This window comes from Artibeus jamaicensis, unplaced genomic scaffold (assembly GCF_021234435.1).
Source record: "Artibeus jamaicensis isolate MK-2021 breed Jamaican fruit bat unplaced genomic scaffold, CSHL_Jam_final scaffold_474, whole genome shotgun sequence".
In the NCBI taxonomy this organism is placed as follows: Eukaryota; Metazoa; Chordata; class Mammalia; order Chiroptera; family Phyllostomidae; genus Artibeus; species Artibeus jamaicensis.
This window is the reverse complement of record NW_026522046.1, coordinates 3,683,654-3,711,299: the sequence shown is the minus strand read 5'-3', so window position 1 is coordinate 3,711,299 and position 27,646 is coordinate 3,683,654. Positions and strand designations below refer to the sequence as shown.

Here is a 27,646-nt window from a genome sequence, read left to right as displayed (position 1 = left end):
GGAAAAAATGCATAGCGAGAAAGCATATCAAGGCCTCCTCCATGATAAAAACCTGTTCTGAGAAGGGCCACATGATGATAAAAATCATGACTCGGGAGTAAGAAAACCAGGGACTGAGACATGTTTCTGTGGAGACTGGGATAAGCCCATTTAGGTTTTTCTGTGCTCAGTTTTCTTTCCTTTAAATTAAGTGTAATGATCCCTGCTCTTCCTATTCCATGAGAATGAAGCAGTAGATAAGAAACTGCCATAAATTTGTGCACTACAAGGTAACACACAGGAGAAATAATCTCCTGGATTTGGACAGTCCTTTCAAAGTACCTTTCTATAAACTGTGTGTTAAGAGTGAGGTCGTGGATAGTCAGTTGGTGGTAGAGTCATAGTAGATGAGAAAACTGACATTTACTGAGCATCCAGTGATACCAGCAGTCACTCTATCATTCACACCGTTGCCATCATTACCACTATAATAGTATTTATGCAGCTAAGCACACATGTCTTGGACATGTATCATTAAAGCGTTGATCTCCCTTGGCATTCACAAGAAGCCCATGAGCTAGGCATTATTATCACCTCATTTTACTCTAAGACGAGGAGGCAGGACCTGACCCCAGGAGTCTGACTGGCTCCAGAACTTGACTTGTGAACCACTGAATGTGACTGCCTTTTGCAGTGTTCATTCCACTTACCACCATTATCTCATTTAACCTTTGAGAAAAGTGCTGTATCATTATAAATGTTTTTTCTGTACTCATGACAAAAGCAGTGCTTAGGGAAATTGAGAAGCTTATATAATTTCACTCTTGAATTCCTAGTTACCCCTCAAGACTTTTCTCAAACATTAACTATTTCCAAAGCCTTTTCTGAACACCCAGAAATGACCACTCCCCAACTTATATACTGCTTTATACCCCTTGTGTTAATTTCCCAGCTTAAATTTACTTATGCACTTGTCTTATAAAACACTGCAACAGTGTGAATTTCTTGAGGAGAGTACATCTTCATGGGCCCCATCTTTGGTGCAGTGTCCAGTTCATAGTAGGTTTTAAGTAGGATTCTTGGACTTCACTCCATTGATATTGTGGAGACAGGGAAAGATTTTGGGAGTGGCACAGTCAAAGCAATATTTTTATTTTGGACACAGATAGAGGGTGGACTGGTTGGGGAGAGACTGACAGTTGGTAGACATTTAGGAGACTATTACAACAGACTAGGTGAGAAGAATAAGAATTGTAACTATGGTGCCGACAGTGGAAAGAATAGAAGAAATGTTGAATACCTCAAGGATACAGAGATAACAGAAAAACAGTGGTGTTGCATCATGAGCACTCAACAGATGCCAACTGGGCTATATGAACTCAGTGAGTAACAGAGAGAAGAGAATAAAAATAGAATGCAGGTGTTTATTGTCTCCCTTTCCAACCAGCGGATGTCATGGAGTAAACTCAGAAGTAGGATGTATACATATGCTGACCCCTTGGTGGTTCTGGATTCTAAGAATGCACTTCAGCAACTGCAGCTCCAGGGCTCCTGTCTCAGCACAAGTGGACCGCTTCCCCTGATGCTCAACCAGAAGAATGTAATTTGTCACATTTCTGAGGAGAAAGTCCCTTCTGGGAATATTAAAAGTCAGTATTCTACCATATTTAAGAGACTGAGTAAATTTGACTATAGACAATATTTGCTTTTCATTATTCTTATATTACATTACCCTTAATATAAAGTGTAATGTAATGTATTTAAAAAAAACCTAAGTATCCACAAAATGGGACTCCACTGTCATTTATTTTTTTAAAGGAAAAGACTGAGAATCTTGAGATACCAATTTTGGTGCCAGCGTGACCCTGGCCAATGTGATGCGCTTCCCTAGGCTTTTGATCATAATGTTGCTAGAGCGGAACTATGATTTTTGTCGTCTTAGATGCATACATATGAGGGCTAGATGGGCCTTAGAGACCATCGTGTTCAACCTCCTGTGTTTGAGAGAGGAGGAAACAGAGTCTTCTCTAGAAGTAGTCACTTGCCCATGGTTTACGTAGTTAGTAGAGAATGGCCACAAGAATGCAGGCCTACCGACTCCCTGGCCAGCATTCGTGCTCTGCCCCTCATCTGCAGCATTAACCAGCTATGATTTGTATGCTTCATCTGTGCACTACAGGAATTCACACACTGTAGACATATTCCAAAAATCAGAAGCTGTCGTGCAGATGTGCATGCACCTTAAAGACCAAGGACTGCGGGAAATCAGGCCAGACAGAGGAAGTTTCATAAAATGAGAGCATCTGGACCACAGCCTCGGGTCCTGCTCTTCTTTAAGCTACTGCTGTGCACTGTCAGCAGTGTGGTCATCAGTACCCCTGATGGGCCAGGGTGGGAAGGAAAGTCCGTGGGCTGGGGCTGCGCTAGGTTCCTGTGAACTAGAGCGTTTTTTAAACCCACTTTAAAGCTGCCAAGGTGATTAAGTCACAGTACGATAAAGCCTCAAAACAGGGGATATTATCACATCAAATGGAAATCAGTGATACCTGAAACTGCTTGGAGAAGGACAGCAGTGGCACAATGTGCTTACACATTTTCTTTAAATGGCCTGTCACTAAAGCGCCCCCAGCAGACTGCAGGCTCTTATTGGAGTGCTGACGGCCATGGAACTGTGGGAAGTGGCCGTTGTGACATATTACTGTCAGTTTCTGGCCTTATCCTAACTAGGAAAATGGGAGTTTGGTGGGGTCATCTGGAAAATTCTGGCAAGGAGGATTAGGATTATAATTCTGGAATTCAAGGGACTTTAAGAATCATCCCATCTCCTCCCCTCATGGAACAGATGAAAAAACGGAATGTGGAGAGAAGTATTGACTCACCCAGGCATGGGGCAGCATACCCGTATATAATGCAGATATAAAGGGAAGAGCTTTCTTCTTATTTGTAGCAGGGAAGATATATATTCTGGGGGTGAAGTGTGGGGGGACATTAGAAAAAATGAACAAGTTTCAACTCTATGTGGAAGGTTCTGGGTTTAGCAGTCCAGAAGCCAGAGTGCTAGTCTCATTCCTGAACACTGAGCTTCAGTCTCCTTTTCTGTCCGCCGGGAACTTAAGCAATAGTCTAACTGTAATTCCTGAAAGGTGTGACCCTCAGGGTGACCAGAAGGATGAGTGAGCAGAGTGAACTTCAGAGCCCCTGGGGAGATAATATTTGAAAAACAACAATAACAAGCAGCAACATGGGACTAAAGGTGTCTCCAGAGGGCCCCGGCAGCCTGCTATTCAGTGAGTTCTCAACTCTAGGAAGGGGACTCTGATGGGGCATGTGTAGCCAAGGACACAAGACCCACCTCCACGTGAGCTCTACTTGTGAACTGACCAGAGCATAGTGTCCGGCAAAGGAAGGCCCTCTCAGGCCCCATTGTTGCTGGATCCCTTGTAGGGAGGCCAATGCTGATGCTGGGATGGCATCTAGAAGGCAGTTAGCTGGGCAAGTACAAGAAGAGAAATGCATCTTGCCCTCCCAGCTCAGTATGTTATTACCTGCCTCCAAAGATTTTGGAAAAATGTATCAGGATCAGAGATACAAGGATTGTAGGTAGGCACTACAGTCCTTGCACTTTAGGTAGGCAAATCAATCTCTGCATTGCTGGTTGCTCTTTTGGTTACAAGTCTGATTTTGGAGCAGAGAAAGTGCTATAAGATTTTCTTGTCCACTCACAATCATTGGGGAATTACTGGCAGACATGGGACCAGAACAGGCAATTTCTGAAACCCAGGCAAAAACCCAAGACTATGTTCCCTGTCCAGAAGGTCTAGTTCCATCTCCTTGGGCTTTCATGAAGGTGTTTCACCTCCATGGTTAGAAAACATCAATCAATTTCCAAAATAGTCTCCAGTCAAAAAGGTCAAGCTTTGGGTAGAAATATATTCCAGTGTCCTTAATTCAGTGTCAGAAAAGTTCTTCAGATTCTGTTCATGCCCTTGAAAAGTACCTTGTCATTTTTTCCACTACCAGATGCAGCTGATGTCATCTCTTTAATCTGCTTTGCCAGGAGACTGCATTTATTTGGGGCAAAGGAATAAGTTAAATCCTCTATTGTGTGTTTATCATCTTGATAAAGGAGACCTAACAAAATCAAACCCAGCATCTGTCTAAATAAGAGGAAAGCTTGTGAGGAATGACTGCTCAGTGCATATGAAATGATAGTCAGTTCTGGGGGTGGAGAGGGAAAATAACAAAAATAAGCCATTGTTATAGCTAAAGAAAAAAATTTGTAATTTCATGGTCGTGAGGTTGCAGCTACCAATAAAAGTGAGTGTTTCCACTGACACACTTTCTAGGTGGTTGACATGTTTGAAAGTAGAGGGGGAAAGCAGTTAGAAAGTTCACATCTGGCCTTGTCCAAATCTATGGAATGTACTGTCTTATTAAGGCAATATTTGGTCACTTTCCTGCTGGTTAAGTCTATGTTCCAACCCAAATATTTAAGAATGTCTTGGTTTTATGACCAGCTGTAGTTGGGGAAATGGGCTGGGGGATTCTGCCAACCTGATGTCCCCACCCATAGTCCTTCTTCTCTTGGAGTTTGGTTCTGGCAGAGGCTAGATTATTTCCTAAAAGACATAAATGACTTGTTTGTCAGAAATTTTAATTTAGGATGATGAACCCTTACTTGGAGAAGTGCCCTTGCCCTTTCCTTGTGACACAAGAGGTTGACTCCATTTTTCAGTCTTTTATTGTCATCACTCTTTTCCATCTTGTGCAATGGCTATTTTTCTGGGCTCATCTCTCTCTGTAAGGGGCCAGACCTTTTGTACCTATAAATTCTCACAGTCCCCAGAACAGAACATTCAAAGAGGAGCAGCATCCCACAGAGCAGAGGCTCTCAGATGGGGACATTTTGCCTCTCTGGAATGCTGTCAATGTCTGGAGACATTTTTTGGTTGTTAGAAGTGGAAGGGAAAGTGCTATGGGCATCTCGTGAGTAGAAGCCAAGAATGATGTTAAAAATCATATGATTCTCAAAACAGCTTTCCTCAGCAAAGAATTATCTGGCTCAAAATGTCAATAGCACTGAAATTGAGAAACTTTGCCATGGAATACCAATTTTGGAAGGTTTTGAAGTCACAGAAACCTCATTTCAAGTGAGATTTTTGATGCAGACCCAATATAAATAATAAGTAACATCCAGCAATTAAAATGAGTTTAAGCAGGGTAGGTGTTCACAGCCCTGCTTACCAGGCCTGCCCTGCCCCTAGTGGCCCTTGTAAACCCCTGTAGTATCCAGGGGCTCAGGGGAGCACAGCTTGTAGAGCCAACAAAGCATGGGATTGACAGTCATAAGACATGGGCTTAGACCGTGATTCACCACTTTCTAGCCATACAACCTCAGGTGAGTTGCTTCATTTCCTTGGGTTTGTTTCTTGGCCTGTTAAATGAGATAGTAGTACCTGTCTCATAGGATCGTTTTAGAGGTTGAATGAGATTATAAGTGTAAAAGCACCTTGTAAAATCTCTACTTTGCTGTTGATCAAACATTGTGGTTAATACAAGGATAACTTGCTGAATTTCTGGCTGTGGGAAAATGAGACAACGATAACAATATGCAAAGTCAACTCTAGTGTGGTTTGGTGAGAACTTCTTCTAGGAAGTCAGAGAAAGTATAGAAAGTAGGTAGTCATTTTTATGAATCAGATACAACCTTAATTAATTTGATCTCTTAAAAATACTCCAACCATATTTTTTCATTAAAAAAAAAAAAGAACTTCAACCTTTCTCAGCACCACTTTTAAAGAACAGTTTCCCATCCATAGCCTTGTTTCTGGGTTTTCTCTAAATTCCCAGGACCATGGGAACCGGATAATGTGTTGATTATTTTCTGCCCCTCTTCCATGTTTTTTATTAACTTCACCTCTGTTAGTGACCTCCCTCCCTTGCCTATATACCCTTTGCTCATAAAATACAAACTCCTTAGCATCACATTCAAGGCTCTTCTGAATCTCTCCCCAATCCAACCTTCCAATCTCACCTCTCACTATCTACCACCACGTACCCGACACTTCCCAAACACTTGATCGTTACTTAGGGCACTGGGCAATGCTCTCTGAGGCCTCAGATTTGGACATAATCATGGATGTGTTTCAGTCTGATTAATGTTTACTCTGGGGTCCCTGCTCTTTTATGCCTTTTTTTTTAAATTAAAGGTGTCCTTGGAGCAGAGATTAGTGAAAACATTAAAGACTTTGAGAACAGTAGTAAAAAGGGGAAGCTGTTTGGCTGAGCTACACTTTCCCATCCTCAGTTTACTTCGTGGTCCTTTTTAGGTTTATGTACTCAGACTGTACCTGGCGTGCCACCCACACCTTCATTCATCATGTGCAACCTTGTGTATCTCCCTCACTGGGCTCCACCTGGGAGGGTAAACACAGAGTCTAATTCACCTATGCTTCCCTAACTCCCAGCAGATTCTCCAGTAGAGATCCTGGTCCAGTTAGAGAACATCAGGGGTCTCACCTTCACATAGTCATATTCACAAAGGTAGGAGGATTCCAAGTTGAAGTGCATGAAGTAAAGCTTGATCCGAAATCCCTCTGGGACAGTGATATTCCAAGTCACTCTTGAATCACTCGGGTAGGAGTCTGGATAGCCAGGCGACTGGATCTGGCCAAACATGTTGTTAAGTTCCACAGTGTAGGCCAAAGCCTTCAACAAGGAGAAGCACAGAGCATGATACAGAGGGAGCCACCTGGAAGACACAAATGGTTCTGCTTACACTCATGGACACAGGTACCTCACCATTGAACTGATCAGCAGCCCAGAGACCAAGTTCCCAGCATGTGTCCGCCACTGACCTTCTGTCACTACTTTTCCCCCGTTGGCCATGCATGCTCGGTCTAAAACACAGGAAAGTGGTAACTCAGTGATTCCTAAGGTTTTTTCCAGTTGTGCTCTTTTCAAGATTTGATTATAGTATTAAAGTTTCCCAGCAAGTACTGCATTGGGGACTCTAACACATATCATTTTTCTGTTAAAAATGTAAATTTCATAATTAGGTGAAAGTTATCATTTCTTCAACTCAGCTTCATTTAAAACTCATAAATTCTTCTATTTTCTAAAACATAAGTAATAGTAATGTAGTAATATTGGGGTGAAATTTACACTCACTGATCGGATCTGCAGTACCTTAAACAAAGTTAACAAAATTAATCAAGGTATGGCCCCCTCCAATTTTTTTTAATGAGAGGTATTTTCTGACCAAACAGAAACTCTGCTGGCTTTCGGAACACTGCCAGGAAAGCCCTGGGAACGGGCTGCAAAGAATATTTGCAATTGCTGGTCCTGGTGCCACATGTCATAACACTCAATGCCAGGGCTTAGTCTTAAACATTTGATGGAAAATGTCACTGGGATTTTGGCTATCCCTAGGCAAAACTGTGTTTTTCAAAGTTTCTGGAAGTTTCTGAGAAATGGTCTGAATTCCTGCCACTGAAGAGACATCACAGTGACTTACGATGATGGAGTTTTTAGTTCTTCAGAGAATTCTTATTGAGGGCCTCTCTCAGCACTTCCTTTGTCTGGGAACTTAGCTGCTGCGGTGCAGGGTTCTGGTCTTTTCATATGAATAATGTGACTGAAGAGCTCTACTGTCTAATACACCAGCCACTAGACACACGGAACTATTTAAACTTAAATTTAGATGAACAAAAATGAAAGGGAGCTACACATTCATCTCAGTTTCATTAGCCACATCTCAAATTCTCAGTAGCCACATGTGGCTAACAGTTGCACATTGGATGACACAGATTTAGAGTATTTTTATCATTGTGGAAAGTTCTTTTGGGATGATGCCGTTAGGCTGTCTGACTCACCTGGGACATCCCTAGATTATACGCATCGATCTGGTATAATCATTAATAGCACCCTCTTTCACTCTTGTGGCTCACTCTTGATGTCTTGGCTGGAAAATATAACTTAATAATGAAGATGAACTTGGCCACCATCTCCACATAGCTCCCCGAGCCACCAGTCTTTGCCAGGACTTCCCTGAGACACAAAACCTTTTGTCTTGATGAAGTTGGCGGTGTCAGCAAAGCCCCTGTCATTTTTCCTGATTCTTCTCTGCTTGTCAAATGTAACAGTGTTAGTAACAGAAAGAAGAAAAAATCCAAGTGAGGGAATTATCCGTTCTCCCAAAATGTAGGATTTATTTGTGAGCAGTTTCCATTTTGCTTTTTATTTCCCCTTGCCTCAAAGAGTTAGGTTAACTCTTTTGCCCTGAAAGATGCCAATGGGTCACGGAAGAAGGGGATGGACCTAACTATGGCTTTTCTTCTGAGCTCCCAGGCCCAGTGTCAATTCCAGGACACCTTAGCTCATGGCCACAGGCCACCAGGGCCATCCTTTGCAGGCCTTCACTCTTGTCTTGCCCGGCAGAGGGCATATGAGTTTTTTTCTTTTTTAACTTTAATATTTTTAATTAATATAGAATAAGTAGCCATGACCTATGTGGCTTAGTTGTTTGGGCATCAGCCTGCAAAGTGAAAGGTGGCCAGTTTGATTCCTAGTCAGGATGCATGGCCCGGTTTCAGGTTCAGTCCCTGGTTGGGGCGCACATGAGAGACAACAGATAAATGTTTCTCTCCCTTTCTTTCTCCCTCCATTCCCCCTTCTCTAAAAATAAATAAATACAATCCTTTTTAAAAAAATAAAAAGAATGAGTAAAACAAGTTTTTTTTCTCTCGATGCATGTTTTTATAAAAGGATCAAAATCCTATCATTGATTTCTAGTTATAGGAATCAAAGATAATGGACTATTACAAGAGTTGCATAAGGGATGAGTAAAACTCAATAAAACTCACAGAACGCGCTTAAAGTGGCTGATGCAATAAAGAGGCAGAATGTCCAAGGTTGGTCAAAGCCCTGATAGTCAATATACACCACACCAGGGATCTAATAGATTGACCTCCTTTCTCCTGCAGTGAGACCTAAGGACCTTGAACTCAAACATCACAAACCTGGTTCATCAACTTCTCTTGTAAGTTCTATTTATTCTGCTACCCATGGTCAATTAATTTAAATGTTCTAATGTAGACTAGTGCTACTGCATCCTCAGTGATTTCCCTGCCCCCACTTGTTACCATTCAGCAATCTTCCACAAAGTTGATTTTCTAAAACCCAGATGTGACCACGCTGCTCCACTGTGCCTGCAGGGTAAAACATCTGCTCCCAGGGTGGCTGAGGAGCCCTTTTTGATCTGGTGCCGATGTGCCTGACTAGCTTCATCTTGGTGCCAGTTGTGTTCTGGCATGCCATTCTGGCAGCATGCCGTGCCCATCCATGCCTCCATCCCATTGCACATGCCAATCACTCCTCACTCGATGGTCTTATTTGTCCTCCACCACTGAGCTCAAAGCTTCCCAGCCTGTGGAGTACCTTTCACTCCACAGCTCTTGGCAGTACACGCTTCCATGAGAGCATGTACCAAACTGCACTGCTTTAGAGACACACCCCTGAAGTTAGATGTATTTGGGTTTAAATCCCAATTCTACTACTTACTGGCCATGAAATCTTGGGTAACTAGTCTCTCTGAGCTCCAATTTCGTCATAGATGAAATTGGGACTATAATCTCTAGTTATAGGACTCACTTGAGCATTCAAGATTTTATATATGTATAACTATATATGGTACAGCCTGACATTCAGTTGATGACTGAATGACTAAGAAGATGAATGAATGAATGAATGAATGAATGAATGAATGAAAGAGGGGCCACAGTCTTGCATAACCAAAAAAGTCAATGCTGGGAAATGAATGAGCATTTTAGGACTAATAGTTGCATCTTTGCTAATCAGGAAGCTGTTTCTCCCCAACCTTCTGTACCAAGTGTACAGATGCATATACATGACTTTTTGAGTGTGTAAATACAAGATAACTATATATGTATATATACACATGTATATATTATCTAGTTTCTCATACAATATTTACATAAAAGGTAAATAGGTAAGTGCAAAACACCTAGAAGGATATCAGCAGGGTGTGAACAATGGTTATCACTGAAGTGGGAATATGAGTATTTTTAAGTTTATTGTTGTGTATGCAAAATATTAAAATCTATTTAGAAGGACCTGTACTATTTTTTCAATAAAAAGAAAACAATAAAATTATTTAAAATTTTTCCAAGTCCCCTACAATAGCAACATGTGAGATGCAACTAAAGAAACAAAATATTTTAATCCAATTGCCAGGGTCACCATTTTTTAAAGCACTTTGTTGGAGGAAGGGCCTAAGAGGCAGAGAGAAGGGAAGGCATGAGCCCAGGTCTCCCATGGATTCACAGGAAAGCTGAGTGTTGAAACTCTCACTTTCAGGGCCCAGGCAGCCCCACTTTCAAGGGAGGAAATGTACCAGTGTCAGTAGGGGAGGGAGCTCTTGGTCGGTGCTGCCTGGGGTGGAGGGAAGGTGGGGGTGGGGGGCAATGGGGAGAGTGCTGGGTCCTGGGTCGAAAGAACTAGGTTCAAGTCCAAGCTTTGACTTCATTTATCTGACTTATTTTGGGGAGGTCATGTAAGGTTTCAGTTTCTTTATCCATTTGGTGATAATAATGACTTCCCACTAGGGCTGCTTCGGAGTAAAGGAAGGTTAGAAAGTATTTTGTTAACTGTCCAACCCTGGGCAAACATTAGTTATGATTACTTTATCATGCTGCTTCCCGAAAAGCAAGGGGTAGGAGTTAGCATTGGCTCCCAAAGCGGATTTCCCTGCAGTGGTGACATCCAGATTATGCAAGGCTGAAAGGTCAGCTTTCTTCATCTCTGCTTTTCCAGACCACATGGAGGAGACTCTGAGCCTCCTAATGCAGGTCTGTCAAGGGCTGGCTGCTGACAGCCCCAGAGGCCCTGGACCGTGCTGTGTAGACAACTGGTTAGCGTGGGAGGAAGGCCTGTGAATCTTTCTGTTCTATTTTGTTTGCATCTCAAAACAGTTGAACATATGAAACAAATATCTCCTTGCGCATAATGGGCTTGAACATATGTTGCCTTGCTTTAGGGTCTGCAAATCAAAGAATGCAAGTGGCGGCTTTCATTCTGCATCACGTTCTCTGAGAGTTTTTGGCTTCTTATGCACCAGGCACCGGCTGTACAGTTTCTGACACCTGCTATCTATTCTCTCACTAATCAAAAAAGTTTAGCTACATTTGCTCAAAATGTCAAGAGCAACGTCTAAAGCTGAAATTTCATTGGCTCCACTGCCGGAGCAGGCTACTGGGAATGCACGAAAATGCCTGCCTAGATCAGTGACTGTGCAATGCATGGTAGTTTCTATCCTCTCCACTGAGTCCCCTCATTTCAACCTACACTACACCCAGACTGTTTCTGAATCGAAGAGTTGAAAGGGGCTGTATGGATCCCTTTGACAACACCCTTAGTTGACAGATGATGAAAAGGATACCCCAAGAGGTGACATGTCATACCCAATACCATATGGTGAATTAGCTTCAACAGAAGAAGGGAATAACCAAAGCTCACAGAGGAAGCTGGGTCCATGCCCATATACCCAGGCATCTGGCCAAAGCAATTAATCCTGTGAAAAATAACTCAAAAAACCATTGCTTTATGTGAAAAAAAAATTTAAGATACCAATACCAAAGCCCCTGCCCAGCAGATTCTAGTTTAATTGGTCTGAAGTCAGGTGTAGTCCTTGGCACTTTAAAGCACTACAGATGACTCTAATGTGCAGTTAGGAGTGAGAGCTGCCAGTATAGAATATTACACTTGGTTGAGAGTCTGATAGAATATAGCAGAAAAAATCCTGGACTGGGAAACCAAAGATCCGAGTTTAGGTCTGAGCCTTTCAAAAACCATCCATGTGGCTTTGGATAGATTGTTACCTGCTTTTACCCTCACTTTTCCATAAATCCTTACCTTATCCCAAATCTGAAGACCAGATGAGACAGTGTCTATAAAAAAAGTGTTCTGTAAACTCTGAAATGCCCTTCTATGTAAGGCAAGATTCCTTGAGAACTTCTAGTGGAGCATTTTTTCAATAGCACTTTTACTATTTAACAACCGAATTCAATTCAGCCGATATTTATTGAACGCCTAATAGAAAACAGAAATTATGCTAGGTACTGGGCATACAAATATGAACAAGACATAGATTCTGTACTTTAAGAAACATTCAGCCTTGGAAGGGGTGGCAGACTTTTATACAAAGACAGGAAGAGATGTAGCCCCAAAGGGGAGAGATAGCACAAAGGAAGGGATGCTTACTCCGGGGATGGTGGGCTAGGAAAGAGGAGGTGATGTCTGACTCCGCTGGGACAATCCCATCCTTGAGGTAGAAAATGAGGGGAAGGGGTGTTTGGGGTTAAGGAAAGAGTAAACACAAAGACACAGAACTGCTGATGGGCCCTGCAGTTTGGTATGACTGAGGCGCTGGGTGGTAGGGCGGGGTTCAAACAGTGACAGATCAATCAGATCGTCATTGCATGGAGATGGCATAAATTTCCTCTCTTTTAGGAGAAAGGAAAATGAAGTTAGATGGCAGATCTAAAATTACAACGGATTTAAAAAGAACAGAATGATTGAATTAACCTTAAAAACCTGATAACCCCTCTGAACTATGGGTAACCTGAGTTCCAAGGGTCCACAGTGACCCCAGAACCGGGAAAGTTGCTAGGTGACTTTGCAAAAGAGAAACAAACAAAACCCCTTTTTCAATTGAGAAGAAAATTAATGGCAAAAGAGGTGATTAGGAACCTAATAAACCTGAAGTGTTTTTCTTTTCTGTTTTGGGGGGTATTTTTAACAGCATTAACACTTATAAGTAGTAAAAATAATTATAGTGTTAGGGTTTTGAGACTTGCAGAGGAAAACTTATAAAAAATGTCTAGTAGAAAGGATCCAGTAACTATAACTATGGGATGAGGAATAGGAAATGTTGAGGAGCATAAAAAGAATTAGAATTTAAAGTCCTAGGTTCAGAACTCCAAAGGCTTCTTAAAAAAAATTGTGGTATCCCTTTAAGAGCCATTTGGTGCAATTGGTAGCCTGATTCATGCCACCAGCTGCCTCTGATTTCAGTAAGAAATTTAGAAATTCATAGGAAACTGTAAAATGGGGACAGGGTTTTAGTTTTTTAAACTGAGGCTTTAACTGGCCAAGTCCTGCAGGTTTAAAAAACCACAGAGCTGAGCTGTGGGAAGCTGGTTTCTTTTCCGGTCAGAACAAATAAACATACAAACACATACCTAACTCACAAAGTGTTGGGGGAGATAAACCAATGCTCTTTGCAGAGGAGGAAAACAAAAAATGAGCCTTGTGGGCAACAGGAGGAAAGCCACATTCACCAGCCGGCAGCACCCCACGCTGGCAGGGGGAGAAATCTGAGCCTCAGCAGCCCCGAGCAGGATTTGCACAAAGTCTCCCGTTTCAAGTTGCATGTCTCTGGCGTCCCGGGGAAGGCACTCCAGCCCACGTTAGCCTCTCAGAGCCCCAAGAATTGATAAGAAACCCTTTGTATTACCCACAGGACACGAAGGTGAGTTAGCCCAGAGACAAGGTCAGATCCTGCAGGGCTACTTGACAGCAGGTCCCTGAAGGGACACCCATGCCCACTCCTGCCCTGGCACTCACCTCATTTTCCTGTCTTGGGTGCTCCTGGCTGCCTGCCTCTGGTCCCCCCGACCTGAGCTGTCTGTGAGCTCGTCCCCGATGTGTCAGCGATGCCTTATCTTTGTTCTGAGGTCCCTGTGTGTCTCTGGAATTGGCTGGCATTCTCCATTCAGGTCACGCCTTCCCCTGCCTGCAACAGATCCCCTCTCCCCCTCTCTCACTCTGCCTTTCTCTCTCTCTCTCTCTCTCTCTCTCTCTCTCTCTGCTCCGACTCCCTCTTACACACACTCTGAAGAACCTGACAGAACAGAATCTGTCTTCTTTAAGAGATCTGTTCCTCCAGTTCCCTCCTTTATCCTGTGTGGCTGGCTTCAGTCCCTGAGAGAAAATAACTGAGACACTCAAATAGGTATTTTTGTCACTGTGTGTGTGTATGTATGTGTGTGGGGGGGTGGAGGGGGACAAAGTCTAATTTCTCTTCAGTCTCCCTTTCCAGATGGCTGTAGCTTTCTGCTCTTTTTCAGGACACCAGCAAAGGGACACCGATTAAACAGAAATAACCAACTAAGAAGGCACTTCTAAAGTCTACGCTAGGAAAGAAAACAGATCCCAATCCCCAAGTCTGTGGACAAACACCACAAGTTTTCATGTGAGCAGAGCCACTGGTCCAGAATGTGAGTGAGCACAGGTCCTCCACTGGGCTCCTTGTTCTTCCCACTGAAACACAGAGCTCGTGCTGTTTACCAAATCAGACTGTGTGAGGTCTGCTAGAGAGGGTCCTTCACAGCATGGACACCCCACACCCCGGGGTGCAAGGAGAGCCAGGCCTGTGCACGGGTCTGCCTGCAGGTTTGTGGGAAAATCAGCACCACATCTACTCTGAGCCAAATAAAAAGAAAAGCACTTCCTTCGTGGCAAAAACAATGAAATGGGTGTAAAAACTAGATTTCACTGAGCAGCTTTTCTATGTTAGGCACAGAGCGATACACAAATATCACCTCAATTGCTCCCACAAACTTGTGAGGGTCATACCATCATGCTTACTTCACAAATGAGGAAAATGAAGCTCAGAAAGTTTACATGACAAGATTACCCAGCTCTTTGTTATTGCTTACTGCTATTTCCACTAACAGTTAACATTTATTAAGCGCTATTATTGTCAAGCACTATTCTGGCAATGTGTTAATTCTCTCCGATCATCTTTATACCTCATATAGGTGGGTAGCAAGAGTATCCCCATTTTATAGATAATGAAAATACTCAGAGAGGTTAAGTAATTCACCCAAGGTCACACAGCTAGAAAACAATGAGGGAAAAGTCTGAGCTCTGACTGATTATATGCATCATTATTACAATGCATATGACATTTCAAGTTCTTACAACATTCACAGGAAAACTCAGTTTAAGGCATTTCGAAAACAGTGTTAGACTCAGAGTGAGAATTTGGTTGTGATCTATCCTTTCTATCAATGCCAGCTGTGCACTTTAGGCACAGTGCTAACATCTTTAATTCTGTCTTCTTATCTAGAAAATGGGGGCTGCTGTGGGGCTTAAGTGAGATTATACTTGTGACATGCTTTTCTAGCTAGCTAGGGGTGTGCTCGATAAATGGCTACCACCTGTGCTAACCAAGATTTCACACGAATGTACTCTACACCTTGCTTTGCACATTTTAGGGAACAGTTGCTTGAATCTGGCTGAAATTCTCCTTGCTCCATTTTCTCTTTAGTTTCTCTATTTTGACACATTCAAATACCAGCATTGCCAAGCCTGGCATTATTAAAAGACTGTGGTTGATAATGTGGGCACAAGTTCATGGGATGAGAGAATAGGTTTGTCCTTAGGCACTGTTTCAACGGAATGTTGCTTTTGTGTTTCAGGCAGAACAGAAAAAAAATTTTTAAGTCCCATTAAGCAGACTCACAACCTCCTTAGACATCAAATAACTTTCACAAAACAACATTTTAATGATTTAAGTGTAAATGAATTAAAAACACATGGACTACATTTCTCTTGGAATACACAAGGGTTTTAAAGCTGAAGGAGACATAACTTGGCGCAAGGCATACTGTGCTGTGCAGAGGGCTCTGCCCATTGAAGACATTCCCTCCATTCACGCTGCAGCTCAGCTGGCCTCCCCTAATTTAGGGCACATACTGGGAAGTGTAGTCATTTACCCCAGGGCAGAGGGGGAGAGCTTGGGAGCGAAAGCCATCAGCTTCTCCTTGTAAAGTGTCATAGAGCAACTGGGGCTCCTGTAATTATTTCCTGGCCATGTTTTTTCAAGGCTGCCAATGTTCAATGCGAGGCATTTGAAATATGTTCTAAGCCAAAGTTCTGCCAATGTACAGCAGATCTAATATGTGCTTTCTTGGGTGACAGCCAAGCCTCTGATGGAATCTGCATGAAAACAAGAACGTTGTGGCTCAGGAAGTTTCCCATTGGGTTGGACTACATTAGTGATACTGTCCTGGTAAGAACTCCCTGTGGTGTCATTAATAGATGTGGGAGTGGGAGGAATGGAAGCACAGGGGTCTGAACATAGGCTCAATATTGGTAGGCTAACTCGAACGAAACCTTGGGCAGGTCACCTGGGTTCTCAACTGGGAGAGGCGGAGGAGAGGCATCACTTTGCTCCACTATGAAATCGGGATTGAACTCTGTTGAAATTATGAACGCATATAAATATGGGCTGGAGGACTGTGGGATGCTGGCACAGTGAAGGTGGCCAGGTGAATTGCTAATGACCTACAAAGCAATCAAAGAATCTAGAGTCACCCTCTAATCTTGACACTGGCTTTAACTCTTGTCATAATAGCATCCCACTAATCAGCATTCAAATGCAGGTTTTCAAAACAATACTTTTTAAGAATATTTAAGAACATTTTTTAAAGTTTCACCAAGAAGTTTAAAATATGCATAGAAGTGACTAAGGAGTAACTAACAGTATGTCATTTAGGATCATAAAAGCATAGAACGGCAGATGTGGGCTCAACACCTGCAGGTTGTAGTCAGGGTGAGGGACCAGAAAACTATTCCACAGAAAGGCAATGCCACAGCATTTCTACTACTAGGAAAGACTTAGTTTACATGTTCCGCTGAAGTATTTATTACATATATCTCCTGAGACTGGACCTTCTGGAATTCCATGAATGTGTTAGAAAATGTAAGGAATCTGGGCAATGGGTTTTGTTGGCAAAGTCTGAAATCCAAGCTTCCTATAGAATATCCAAGAAACTGATAAATAGCCCCAAAGAGCACAGCTTAGAATTAAAATTTAAGTTGTTCAACACCTGACCTATGCTGAAAATCATTGCTTCGGAGCCTATCAGGTTATCTGAATAGTCTGGGGCATTTAAAAAATACCAATTCCTGAACTTCAACCCAGATTCCTGTGTAGGAGTCTGGGGTGGGGCTCCTAAGTCTGTAACTTAAAAAACTTCCACGACTCCCATGGCACAATCTTGCCATTTTGGGCACATATAACACAAATGGTGCATCTTATAATTACTGGGACTTTGGATTTGATAAAATATTCTCAGTATGTGCCAGGTAGTTCCATTACATTATTACATGTAATTTTCCCATCTCTTTACAGATCATGCTACTGAGGTTCAGAAAGACTAAGTGTGTCAGCAAGAGGGTGACCAATATTTAGAGCCCAGTCTTCCTGACCCCAAATTAAAGACTCTTTCCTCTCATCTGCAAATTCCCGATCCTCCCTGTGGACTTTGAACATTCCTGAGCCGAGTTATGTAACCACAAGTTCCCAGGGAGGAAAAAATAGGTTTTATTAAAAAAATAAACTTTTAGACTCTTTTATAGGCTGAATTATATCCTCCAAAATTTATGTGTTGAAGCCCTAACTCCATGTACCTTGGAATATGACTGTTTTGAAACAGGGTCTTTAAAGAGTTGATTAAGTTAGAACAGGGCTGTTAGTGTGGGATCTAATCTAATCTAACGGGGGTCCTCATAATAAGGGGAAATTAGGACACAGATAACACAGGAAAAACAAAACAAATACGTGAGGAGACAGCAAGAAGGTGGCCGTCTGTGAGCCAAAGAGAGATGCCTCAAAAGAACACCTTGATCTTGAACTTCTAGTCTCCAAAACTGTGAGAAAGTAACTTCTGCTGTTTAAGCTGTTCAATCTGCAGAATTTTGTTATGGCAGCTTTTGCAAACCAGTACAGGCTCTCTTACAGAAGGGTCTCCCAAAGCATGAAAGACGTACCACCAGTAGTGTCAAGCTTATCTGGGGTGCCATATACATGGAATTAACAAACAGACCAGTTAAGATTCTGTTTGGTAAGTAATAAGAGAAACCTTGACTAATGCTGAAATAGAATTTGTTTTCTTTACATAGCAAGAAGGGAGGAGGTAGTTCTGGGGCAGTTATTCAATATTTTTTTCTTTCTGTTCTGCTAGGCTTAGAATTTGGACTTTTATGATCGTGCTTGTCATCTCATGCTTACGAAATGGCTACAGTAACTCCAGATGTAGGTGTCTAAGCAGAAAAAAAAAAAAGAGGAAAAGGTAGCATTGGGATGCTTTTCTTTATGCCTCACAGGCCATAGCTAAATTCTACAGCCACTGCTAACTTCAAGAATTTGATAGGCAGTAAAGACAGGGGCTGGGAATGGGGATTGTATGGGTCAACCCTCAATGTCCATCTCCATCATATGTCCAAAAAGTCCCGCCTTTTAAACTTCTCCTTCACTCCTGATGCCGTAAAGAAGAGAATCTCAAGGCGGGGCATTTTGCCATGACCACTATTTTCCTTTTTACCTGGTGTGTCAGTTTCAGAGTCTTGTGGAGGCTAGAATTCAACATTTTTTATTCATTATTTTTATATTTGTGGCAGTACCATGTTTTCAAGTACATGGATTTTAGTTGAAAAATAAATCCAAATTCAGTTTAAATAAAAAATCTTAAAAATAATAATATAGGTGGTACTTATGTATACGAAACAAATTGTACAGGCAAATGACTGTGTTGGAATCATCAGTCTGGAGGGTGGACTCCCGGGGAAGAGGACTGGCCAGTGAGTCCAGGTGCCGGGAATGGAGGCCACATTTGCTCCAACCCAATGTGAAGCCTTGAGCTTTTCATCTTCCCTCCTGAGTTTCAAGTTTCTAATTCACACTGATAATGTTAGACTAGGAGTTTTGCTTTATTTTTTAAGTATGTTCCTACTCAAACACTTCATGGCATCTCTGTCTCCGTGTGTGGAATGATATCTATTGCATTACTATTAAGACCAGGTGGAAGCTTAGAAGATCCTAAAGTAGTTTTAAAAAGAGGGTGACCTCTAAGTCAAAACAGAAAAAGGTCTCCCAAGAAGAATGCTTCACTGTTATGACTCATTTTATTTTCAGAATAGCCAGTAGATGCCATAAATTATCACCTCTATTTTATATGCATGATTAATAATATTGAGAAGAAGTAACTTAGTTCCTGAGGAGAGATATGCATTGTGCAGGGTTGCATAGAAATTACATGGTGAGGTTGAGACTGTGAACTCAGATTTCCATAGCCCTCAATCTTTTTTCCATTTTTAAAATTTTTGTTTTTATTGTTGTTCAATTACAGTTGTTCCCATTTTCCCTCATTACTCTCCTCTGCCCTACTCCTGCCCCACATTCAATCATTCCCCCCACATTGTCTTTGTCCAAGGGTTCTTTATACACGTTCTTGACTTGACCCCTGGTTATAGACCAGTCTATTTCAGGCTAAGTATTTTAAACAAAAACTTTTTTTGAAGATCCTTGCCTGGCCAACACAGCCTGGCTCTCTACCATACAGTACTGTAAAGTGAAGAGGTTCTCTAAGGTGCTCTGACTTCTCTTGAGGAGCAAAATCTTCATGTATTCTTAGCTGCCATCAAGCTTATGGGTTATAGAACCTCCTTGTCATCTATGTAAGAGGGAATTCCTCCTTCCTTTTCCCACCTCTCAGCCTAACTTGATTTCTATTGTCTTCCTCCTTCTTCCCTTAACCAGAGTCTAATTTTACTAGTGAGCAGTGAAAATGAGTCAACCAGGCACACACACCAACTTCTGCTTTCTGCCTCATTTCATTCAGTGAAAACAAAAACTTGGAACCAGCTCCTTTTAGGTAATTCTGGCTTTCTCTTTGACCTTGTTTCTCATGGGCCTGGCCAAAGGATGGGAGGAGGGAAGATTAAGATTTAAACTAGCAGGAGGTGGGGATAGTCTACTTGAACTTCTGACCAAAGAGAGCCTTGTCATCTAACCAATCTTTACTGAAGAGCTTGACTCTGTGAACCTTATAGTAGCCTAGCTGGTAACACAGGGTACCTGGTTTATTGTTTGATTATTTCTCTTCATGGCTATGTTGGGGAAGATGATGTATAAGAGAGAATCCTGGGGTTCTTAAGAACTTGAAACATACATAATTTTTCAGGGGCTGAATTATGCCCCACCCAATTAATATGTTAAAGTTCTAACCCCTAGTATCTCCAAATATGATTGTATTTGGATACAGGAAATTAAAAAATATGACTACATTAAAAGGGGATTCTTAGAGTGGACCCTCATCCAATATGACTGATGTTCTCATAGGAAGGAGATTAGGACACAGACAACACAGAGGGATGACCTTGTGAGGACACAGCAAGGAGGCAGCCATCTGTGAGCCCAGGAGAGAGGTCTCTAAAGAAACCAAATCTGCCAACACCTTGAAGATCTTAGACTTTCAGCCTCCAGAACAGTGAGAAAATAAATTCCTGCAATTTAAGTAACCTAGTTTATGGCATTTAGTTATGGCAGCCCTAGGAAACTAATACACCATACACACGTCCCTTACCTTTGCTCGCCTAAATCCATTTTGTATCTATTATAGTTGCTCTCCATTCATAGTCAATATTCTCTCTCTCAGAGGTTTCTCAGATGCTAAGGTCCCATGGATCAAGTGGATCAAACCACAGGGTGGGTTGAACAGGCCTTAAAAAACAAATGAAGAACTGAGCTGAGACAGCGCAGGGGACAGGACTCAGACCACGGAGAAGTCAGGGCTCTCATTTCTCTAACTCCCTGTGGATATTTTCTGACCATTACTTTTCCACTTTCCTTGCAAATTCCCCTGCTCTTTTATCACTCTGGCACACCAGACTCATCTCTATGAATGACCTTCCAACCTCTTACTCCTATCTTTTGTTCTTTTCATTAAGATGTCAAGTACAGAGCACCTTGCTTACTTTTCCTTTCCATTTTCTCCTGGTGTCCTGAGTGATGTTGATCCTTGACAACCTCATCCTCAACAATGACTTTTCCTATTTCAACTTAGCCATGCACTATACCCACAGCCATATCCACCTCTGAAATCTGAAACTCATTATACCCTCTTCTTTGACCACCATCTTCTTTGTAGATCTGTGGCTCCTTCAATAACCCAATAGTTAGACTTCAACCTTACCAACACATCCAGTCACTTGACCCCACTCCATTTTCTTCCAATCGATCAGATTCTTTTGGCTTTACATATTTTCTGAACCCCACAACCAATCACCAGCATTCTTTACTAGATTATTTTTTGCTACCTGTTTCTTAGCCCTCTTCTTACTTCAGAGGAATCATTTTTCATTTTTCTGGTGAATCACTGAGAATCTAGCTAATGAAAGCTAGGTCCTCTCTGTCTGGAATACCCACCCAAAACCCTCAGAGTTCACTCCCTCAGCTCCTTTGGTTCTCTCTAAATGTGTCACCTTTTCAGTGAGTTCCTGCCCAACCACTGCTCTACTAATTCTAGTCCCTCCCACAGTTGCTATACCCATATCCTGTTTTACTTTCCTTTATGTCAATAATCACCACCTAAAATAGTATTTATTTTAATTAATTATTTATTTATTTGTTTGTTGCTTGCTTTTCACCCATTAGAATAACTCAGTCTCCAGGTGGACACATTTTTTCATACTTTTTGTTTACTGCTGTATTCCTTGTACCAAGAATTGTGTCTTTGATTTGTACATAGTAAGATCTTAATAAACATTTGTAAAATGGGTCTTCTAAGAAAAATTTAAATCTTCACATATTCTTAAAGTTGGGCATATAATTTCTGATGCTTAATGCCCTCTGTGAGGTGAGGAAGCTCAGAAACACAGTTTTAATTATTCTTTCTGAATATTTCTCATATACTCTACCACTATAGTTTTAAATACTGTTACATAGTGCTCATTTAGAAACTTATTTTTTACCCCCAAACCTTCCCATGGTTTCTCATGCACAAATCAAATGTCTACTCCCACCTTCATCTGAGGGTTACAGTGGACAGAGGTTGTTATCTTTTCATTTCCAACCTGCTCATTCTCCTGCACCAACTGTGTTCATGAATCACCATCAACTCAGAAACCAAAGCCAGGTGTTTTACTGTCACCCTGATTTATATTTCTCTTTCTTCTCATATGCCATCAATCAATGCCCTATTGTTTACATATAAATATCTATCAAATCCATCGTCATGCATGTCTGCCATTCCCCATGCTCTTGCATTTGTGGAGGGCTTCATTTGGTCTCACTGGATTATTTCAACAACCTCCTAAATTGGTTTCTCTGCTTTCAGTTCCACTCTAATAAAAATACAAGTTTTATTTGTTCTTTTTCTCTGCCAGACTTTCCAGAGTGTTCCTTTGTTTACAGAATAAAATAAAAATGTCTTAGAATAGCATTTGAACCTGACTCATGTTGACATGAGGTGTCATGAGATTGAAGTAGCCTGCAGGGCTGAGTCAACATGTGGAGAACAGCTGCCCTGAAGAGTAGCCTGGGACCATGGCAGACTTTGTATGAGTTAGAAAGAATTGCTATTGGAAGCCATTGAACTTCTGGTATTCTTTGTTACTGCAGATAATCTAGCCTATCCTGACTGACACAATTCTGTTACATGGGACTGCTATTTTACCTCTATATTCTCCCCTGCAATTGGGAGAGTCAGCTTCCAGCTTCCCAGTGAGATCACAAAGGCTTCTGCATGGTCAGGATGGGTTCCTACTGCAGCCTCAGCTCCCTGTCACAGGTAGCTTCTCCTCTCCTGCCCTCCTTTTACAGACTTTCCCATTTTCTCATCCACAGATAATTCCTTTTCTCTACTCTGAGCACAGCTCTTCCTTTATTAATCTCATTTCTATGTTTTTCTCATTATTTCTATGAATTGGGTATAGGAATGGGGAATTTCCACATGTTGAAATCCAGGTTATATAGCCCATCATTTGAAAACACTGACTCTTCACTAGCTAACTTGTACTCATTCTATTCAACTTAAATACCACATCACCATGACTTGTAGACTACTTTGTATAAATTAGGCCTTTCATAGAACTTTGAGACTATAAATTATTCTCTCTCATAGAACTTTGTTCTCCTCCTACATATCACTCACCACAATTTGCAATTACAGATGCAATTGTATGTTTACCTGTCTTGAGAATGACATGGATTTTTAAAGATTAGTTAAACCTCTCATGTATTTTAAAAAGCATTTATTTGTTCAAAGGTGCAAAAATATTGTTGAGATCCTTGAATTATTGTAGTGAAAAATAACACAAGAAGACAGATGTTTGCTGTATAATTTGACACATGTAATAACTTAAAGTATGTGTAAGAAACAAAGTAGTGTTTATTCCTATGGTAGTTGATCGGGGAAGATTTCCCAGAGAAGCTGACATTTAAACAAGATTTCAAAGGTTAAATAAGGGGAAGTTCTACAGACAGATGAGGGAAAAAAATACCATTAAAGACCAAGGGAACCAAGAGAGGTATGTGAGTTCATGCAGGTATGAAAGACCATGATGGCATCTGGAATACTAGACATTAACGTGTATGTCACTGCATTGGGAGCTCAGTGCCAGGCTAGATGAGGCAAGTTTACCACTGATCCAGAATCTTGAAAGGATTGAGGATCCTTGAATTTTTAGGCAATGGGGAGATGAAAAGCTTTTAAAATGGAGGTTAATATACGAGATAGTGTTTTATAAAGTTTATGTTTGATAGCAGTGTGGGGGGTGGAACCAAGTTGGTGAGAGGCTGGAGAATAACCAGGGAGCCAATGACATCTAAGTACCCAGGCCTCCTAATCTCACACCACCCCCAGGCCGGGGAAAGATGTGATGAGACTGAAGCAGTGGGAAAAGAGCAGGAAGGACCTCCTGGCCTGGAGCTGGTCTTGGCTGAAGCTTAGCGGCATGTGGAGCACATGGGCCTTGTGGTGGGGGTAGCACTCTCAGGCCAAACCGCAGGACAAACTTGAACACTTCAGTTGTCACAACACAGCAAACCTGGGTGACAACAACTTTTTCAAAAGCTGTTTTGAAGAGTTTTAGCTCTTCAAAAGCTGTTAAAAGAGTTTTAAAATAAAAATACTTCACACCCATATACACACTACTCTCAGGAAAGCTGGCTATGCCTCAGGCAAATTTGTTTATTTTTTTGCACTTATTTAAAATTTTAGTTTTCAATTACGGTTTACATTCAGTATTGCTTTGTGTTATTTTCGGGTGCACAGCACAGTGGTTAGATACTTATTTAACTTGTGAAGTAATCCCCTGATAAGCCTAGTACCCATCTGTCACCATGAATGGTTATTACAATATTATCAACTATATTTCCTACACTGTACTTTACATCTCCACACCTGTTCTGTAGCTGCCAATTTGTGCTTCCTGCTCCCTTCCCCCTTTTCACCCAGCCCTCCAACCTCTCTCCCCTCTGGCAACCATCAGTCTGTTCTCTGTATCTATGAGTCTGTTTCTGTTTTGTTTGCTCATTATTTTGTTTTTTAGATTCCACATATGAGTGAAAGCATATGGCATTTGTCTTCTCTGTCTGACTTATTTCCCTCAGCATAATACCCTTCAGGTGCACCCATATTGTTGCAAAAGGTGGCTGAGCAGTATTTTATGGCTGAGTAGTAGTCCATTGTATATTTATACCACTTCTTAATTCATTCATCTCTTGATGGATGCTTAGGTTGCTTTCATATCTTGGCTATTGTAAATAATGCTACAATAAACAAAGGGATACACATATTTTTTTTGAAATTAGTGTTTTGGGTTTCTTTACATAAATGCCCAGAAGTGGAATCTCTGGGTCATAGGTAGTTCTAGCTTTAAATTTTTGAGGAAACCCCATACTGTTTCTCATAGAGGATTCACCAGGAAATTATTTTTATTCACCAGTTAAGAAATACTCTTCTTTCACCTGTTCTACTTTCTCAGTAGCTCATGTTATTTTATTTTTCAGACTTGCTTTTCTGAGGAGTATTTGATATCAAATAAGCTACACAAATTTAAAGTGTACCATCTGGTAAGTTTTAAAATATCCATACAGCTATGAAACCATCACTGCAATCCCAATAATGAGCATATTCATCATCCTTGAGAGTTTCTTGTATCTCTTTGTAATCTCTCCTTGTTGCTCCACCTTGTCCCTCCTTCCCTAGAAAAGAACTGATCTTGCTTCTGTCAGTCTATATGAGTTTGCACTTTCTAGAATTTTATGCAAATAGAATCATACAATATATACTCATTTTTGCCTGGCTTCTTTCACTCAGCATCATTACTTTGAAATTTACCCATATTGCATGTGTCATGTGCCATAATTTATTTATTCATTTACCTGTTAATAAGCATATGAGTTGTTCCCAGGTTCCAGCTATTGCAGATAAAGCTGCTGTGAACATTCACATAAATACCTTGGTTTGGAATTATGCTTTTATTTGTCTTGGGTCCATCTCTAGGACTGAAATGGCTGGATCATAGGGGAGATGTATGTCTAATGTTTTAAGACACTGTCAGCCAGTTTACTAAAGTGATTGTGTCAATTTTGCATTCCTACCAATAGTGAGTGAATGTTCTAGTTGTACCATTTTCTTGCTAATACTGAATCAGGTCAGTTTTTAAAGAAACATAGCCAATTATATGTATGTATGTAGGGGTATCTCATTGGTTTTTAATTGCATTCCCCTAATGATTAATAAGTAGAATATTTTATGTGTTTATTTTTTACCCTTATATCCTTTTTTGTAAAGTGTTTATTCAAACTTTTTGCCTATTTTAAAAGTTGTATTATTTGTTTTCTAATTAAGTTAGCTATGTATACTGAGTCCATTATATACACAATTCCATCATCAGAGGTATGATTTGCAAATATTTTATCCTACTCCATGGCTTGTCTTTTTGTTATCTTAATGTTTTTTGCAGAGAAAATTTTTAAAAATTTTAATGCAGTACAATTTATCCATTTTTCTTCTATATAGCATGTTTTGCTGATGTATCAAGAAAATCTTTGCCTAAACTGACCTAAGTGCCATACTAAAATACCAACTACTGAGAAAAAAATCAAGTCATTTGAGAGTCATTACAGACTCTTCCTAGGAAAATGATCTTAACCAGAAACTCTGAAGCCCTGTGAGTCCTTACAACACCCCAGAGATGTGCTTATAGAAAATGCAATCAATGAAGCTCCACAACACAGTGCGTCAGTCATGGCTAGTCACCACCACCCCAAAGTCATTCCCAGAGCCTGAGAAAAGGTCTATAAAATCAGCCACCGGGGGTGGGGGTGGGGCAGGATGGGAACTTACAGCACATGAAGGAGCCTTTCCCACATATCCTCAGGGACATGGCTGAACTGGTAGTGAGACAGGGAACAAAGGATTCTGGTTTAGTCCAGCCCTCACCACTCTTTTGGGTGGTGTAAACTATGACAAATAAGTTTTCTTCCCTGAGCCCCAGCTCCCTTCTCTGCAATACAGTGATAATAATAATACCTTTCCAGGCCACCCCTTTGGGTTTTCCTGGACAATCAAGGAGATGTAGGGCAAACATACATGTAAAGCCCTCTGAATTTCTCATTTGTTACCTCTTCCAGGAAGCCTCCCAGCATCTTCTCCTCGAAGGAGTTCTGGGGCTGGTTGAATGAACACCTTCTCTTCATATTCCTCTGTACTGAGGACAGTGGGATGAGACTCCTAGTCCCTCTGGCAGGGTGATCTTAATCTTTTCTCTTGACTTCTCAGAACATCTATGCCTTGTATCAATCTTTAGGTAATCTCCAAGGCCCCTTCCAACTCTGACATAGTCTTGATTCTAGGCGGACATTTCCTATGACTAACACACTCATATGAAAAGAGACCTGATTGATTTGGGGTGGGGCTGGGTAGATGGTATTGGGTAGACTGTTATGCTCTTTCCTCAAGTGTTCAATATAAGCATTATGGTACAACACAAAGAGCCCTGGGTCTGCACCCATGCTCTCTGGATGGATGGATGGAGCTCTAAGAACTTGAGCATCTCTTGTAAGTTGCCTGGGCCAGTTTCCTCATCTATAATGAAGAGACATGAGTTGCTGTTCTGTCTACCCTTTGGTGCAGTAAACCTGAAAAGGATTATTATTATTGTCATTGTTTTTCTGAATATTTCAGGATTCTGTACAGAGATATAGTGAAGATATTATATATCACACACAACAAAATGAAATATGCCAAAAATACATTTTGCACCAAGTTAGAACTTGAAGGAGAAATTGATACAGGGTGCAGCCAGGGGGGGGGGGGGGGGCAAAAAAAAACAGATTTAGAAAGGTGTCCAGAATTCAAAGTGTATAGAAATATTGGAGAGACATATAAGATGTCCTTACCGCCCCCCCCCCCCCGGGGGGAAGGGATGAATGGAGCCAGGCCATTGAGAGCTGTTTTGCATAGCAACAGTTTTGCAGCTAACCTCTGGAATGATTATTTAACATATCTATAACCTTTAACTGGTTTCATAGATATGTTAAATAGCAGTGGCCAAGTTTGGAGCCAGAGAGAAGGAACTAGCAGGGACTCAAGATGGAACTAGCAGGGACTGAGGATGGAACTAGGAGGACTCAAGATGGGAACTAGGGGCTGCTCTCCGGAGTGAGAAAGACTGGGACTCAGGAGGATGTAACTAGGGGCTGCGCTCCTGAGTGAGAAGGCCTGTGTGAGAGCTTGAAAAAGACTGGCTCCAGGACATGAAGGGTCCCCGCTTGGCCAGATGAGAGAGA

The 27,646-nt window shown here is 41.4% G+C and overlaps 1 protein-coding gene and 1 long non-coding RNA gene across 6 annotated transcripts in view; one reads left to right on the top strand and one right to left on the bottom strand.

Annotated features, from left to right (window-relative positions):
- Nucleotides 1-13,714, bottom strand: part of MASP1 (MBL associated serine protease 1) — a 59,735-nt gene extending 46,021 nt beyond the window's left edge. For 3 of the 4 annotated variants that reach the window (XM_037131770.2, XM_037131767.2, XM_037131769.2), the window contains exons 1-3: nt 13,624-13,714; nt 6,837-6,878; nt 6,499-6,730 (exon numbers count right to left, since the gene is read on the bottom strand). In XM_037131770.2, coding sequence (XP_036987665.2) covers nt 6,499-6,730; nt 6,837-6,878; nt 13,624-13,628 — 279 coding nt within the window. In that variant the 5' untranslated portion in view covers nt 13,629-13,714. The remainder of the gene's footprint in view (nt 1-6,498; nt 6,731-6,836; nt 6,879-13,623) is intronic. The other variant, XM_037131768.2, reaches the window with a different exon arrangement.
- On the top strand, nt 13,288-27,145 carry LOC119039110 (uncharacterized). Of its 2 annotated transcripts, none has more exons than XR_008390161.1 (5): nt 13,288-13,528; nt 14,127-14,276; nt 15,985-16,075; nt 24,860-24,922; nt 25,875-27,145. It is a non-coding gene; the product is annotated as an uncharacterized LOC119039110 (long non-coding RNA). The 2 variants fall into 2 exon arrangements; XR_005080552.2 differs by lacking the exon at nt 13,288-13,528 and adding an exon at nt 13,923-14,011.
- The last annotated feature ends 501 nt before the right edge of the window (nt 27,146-27,646 follow it).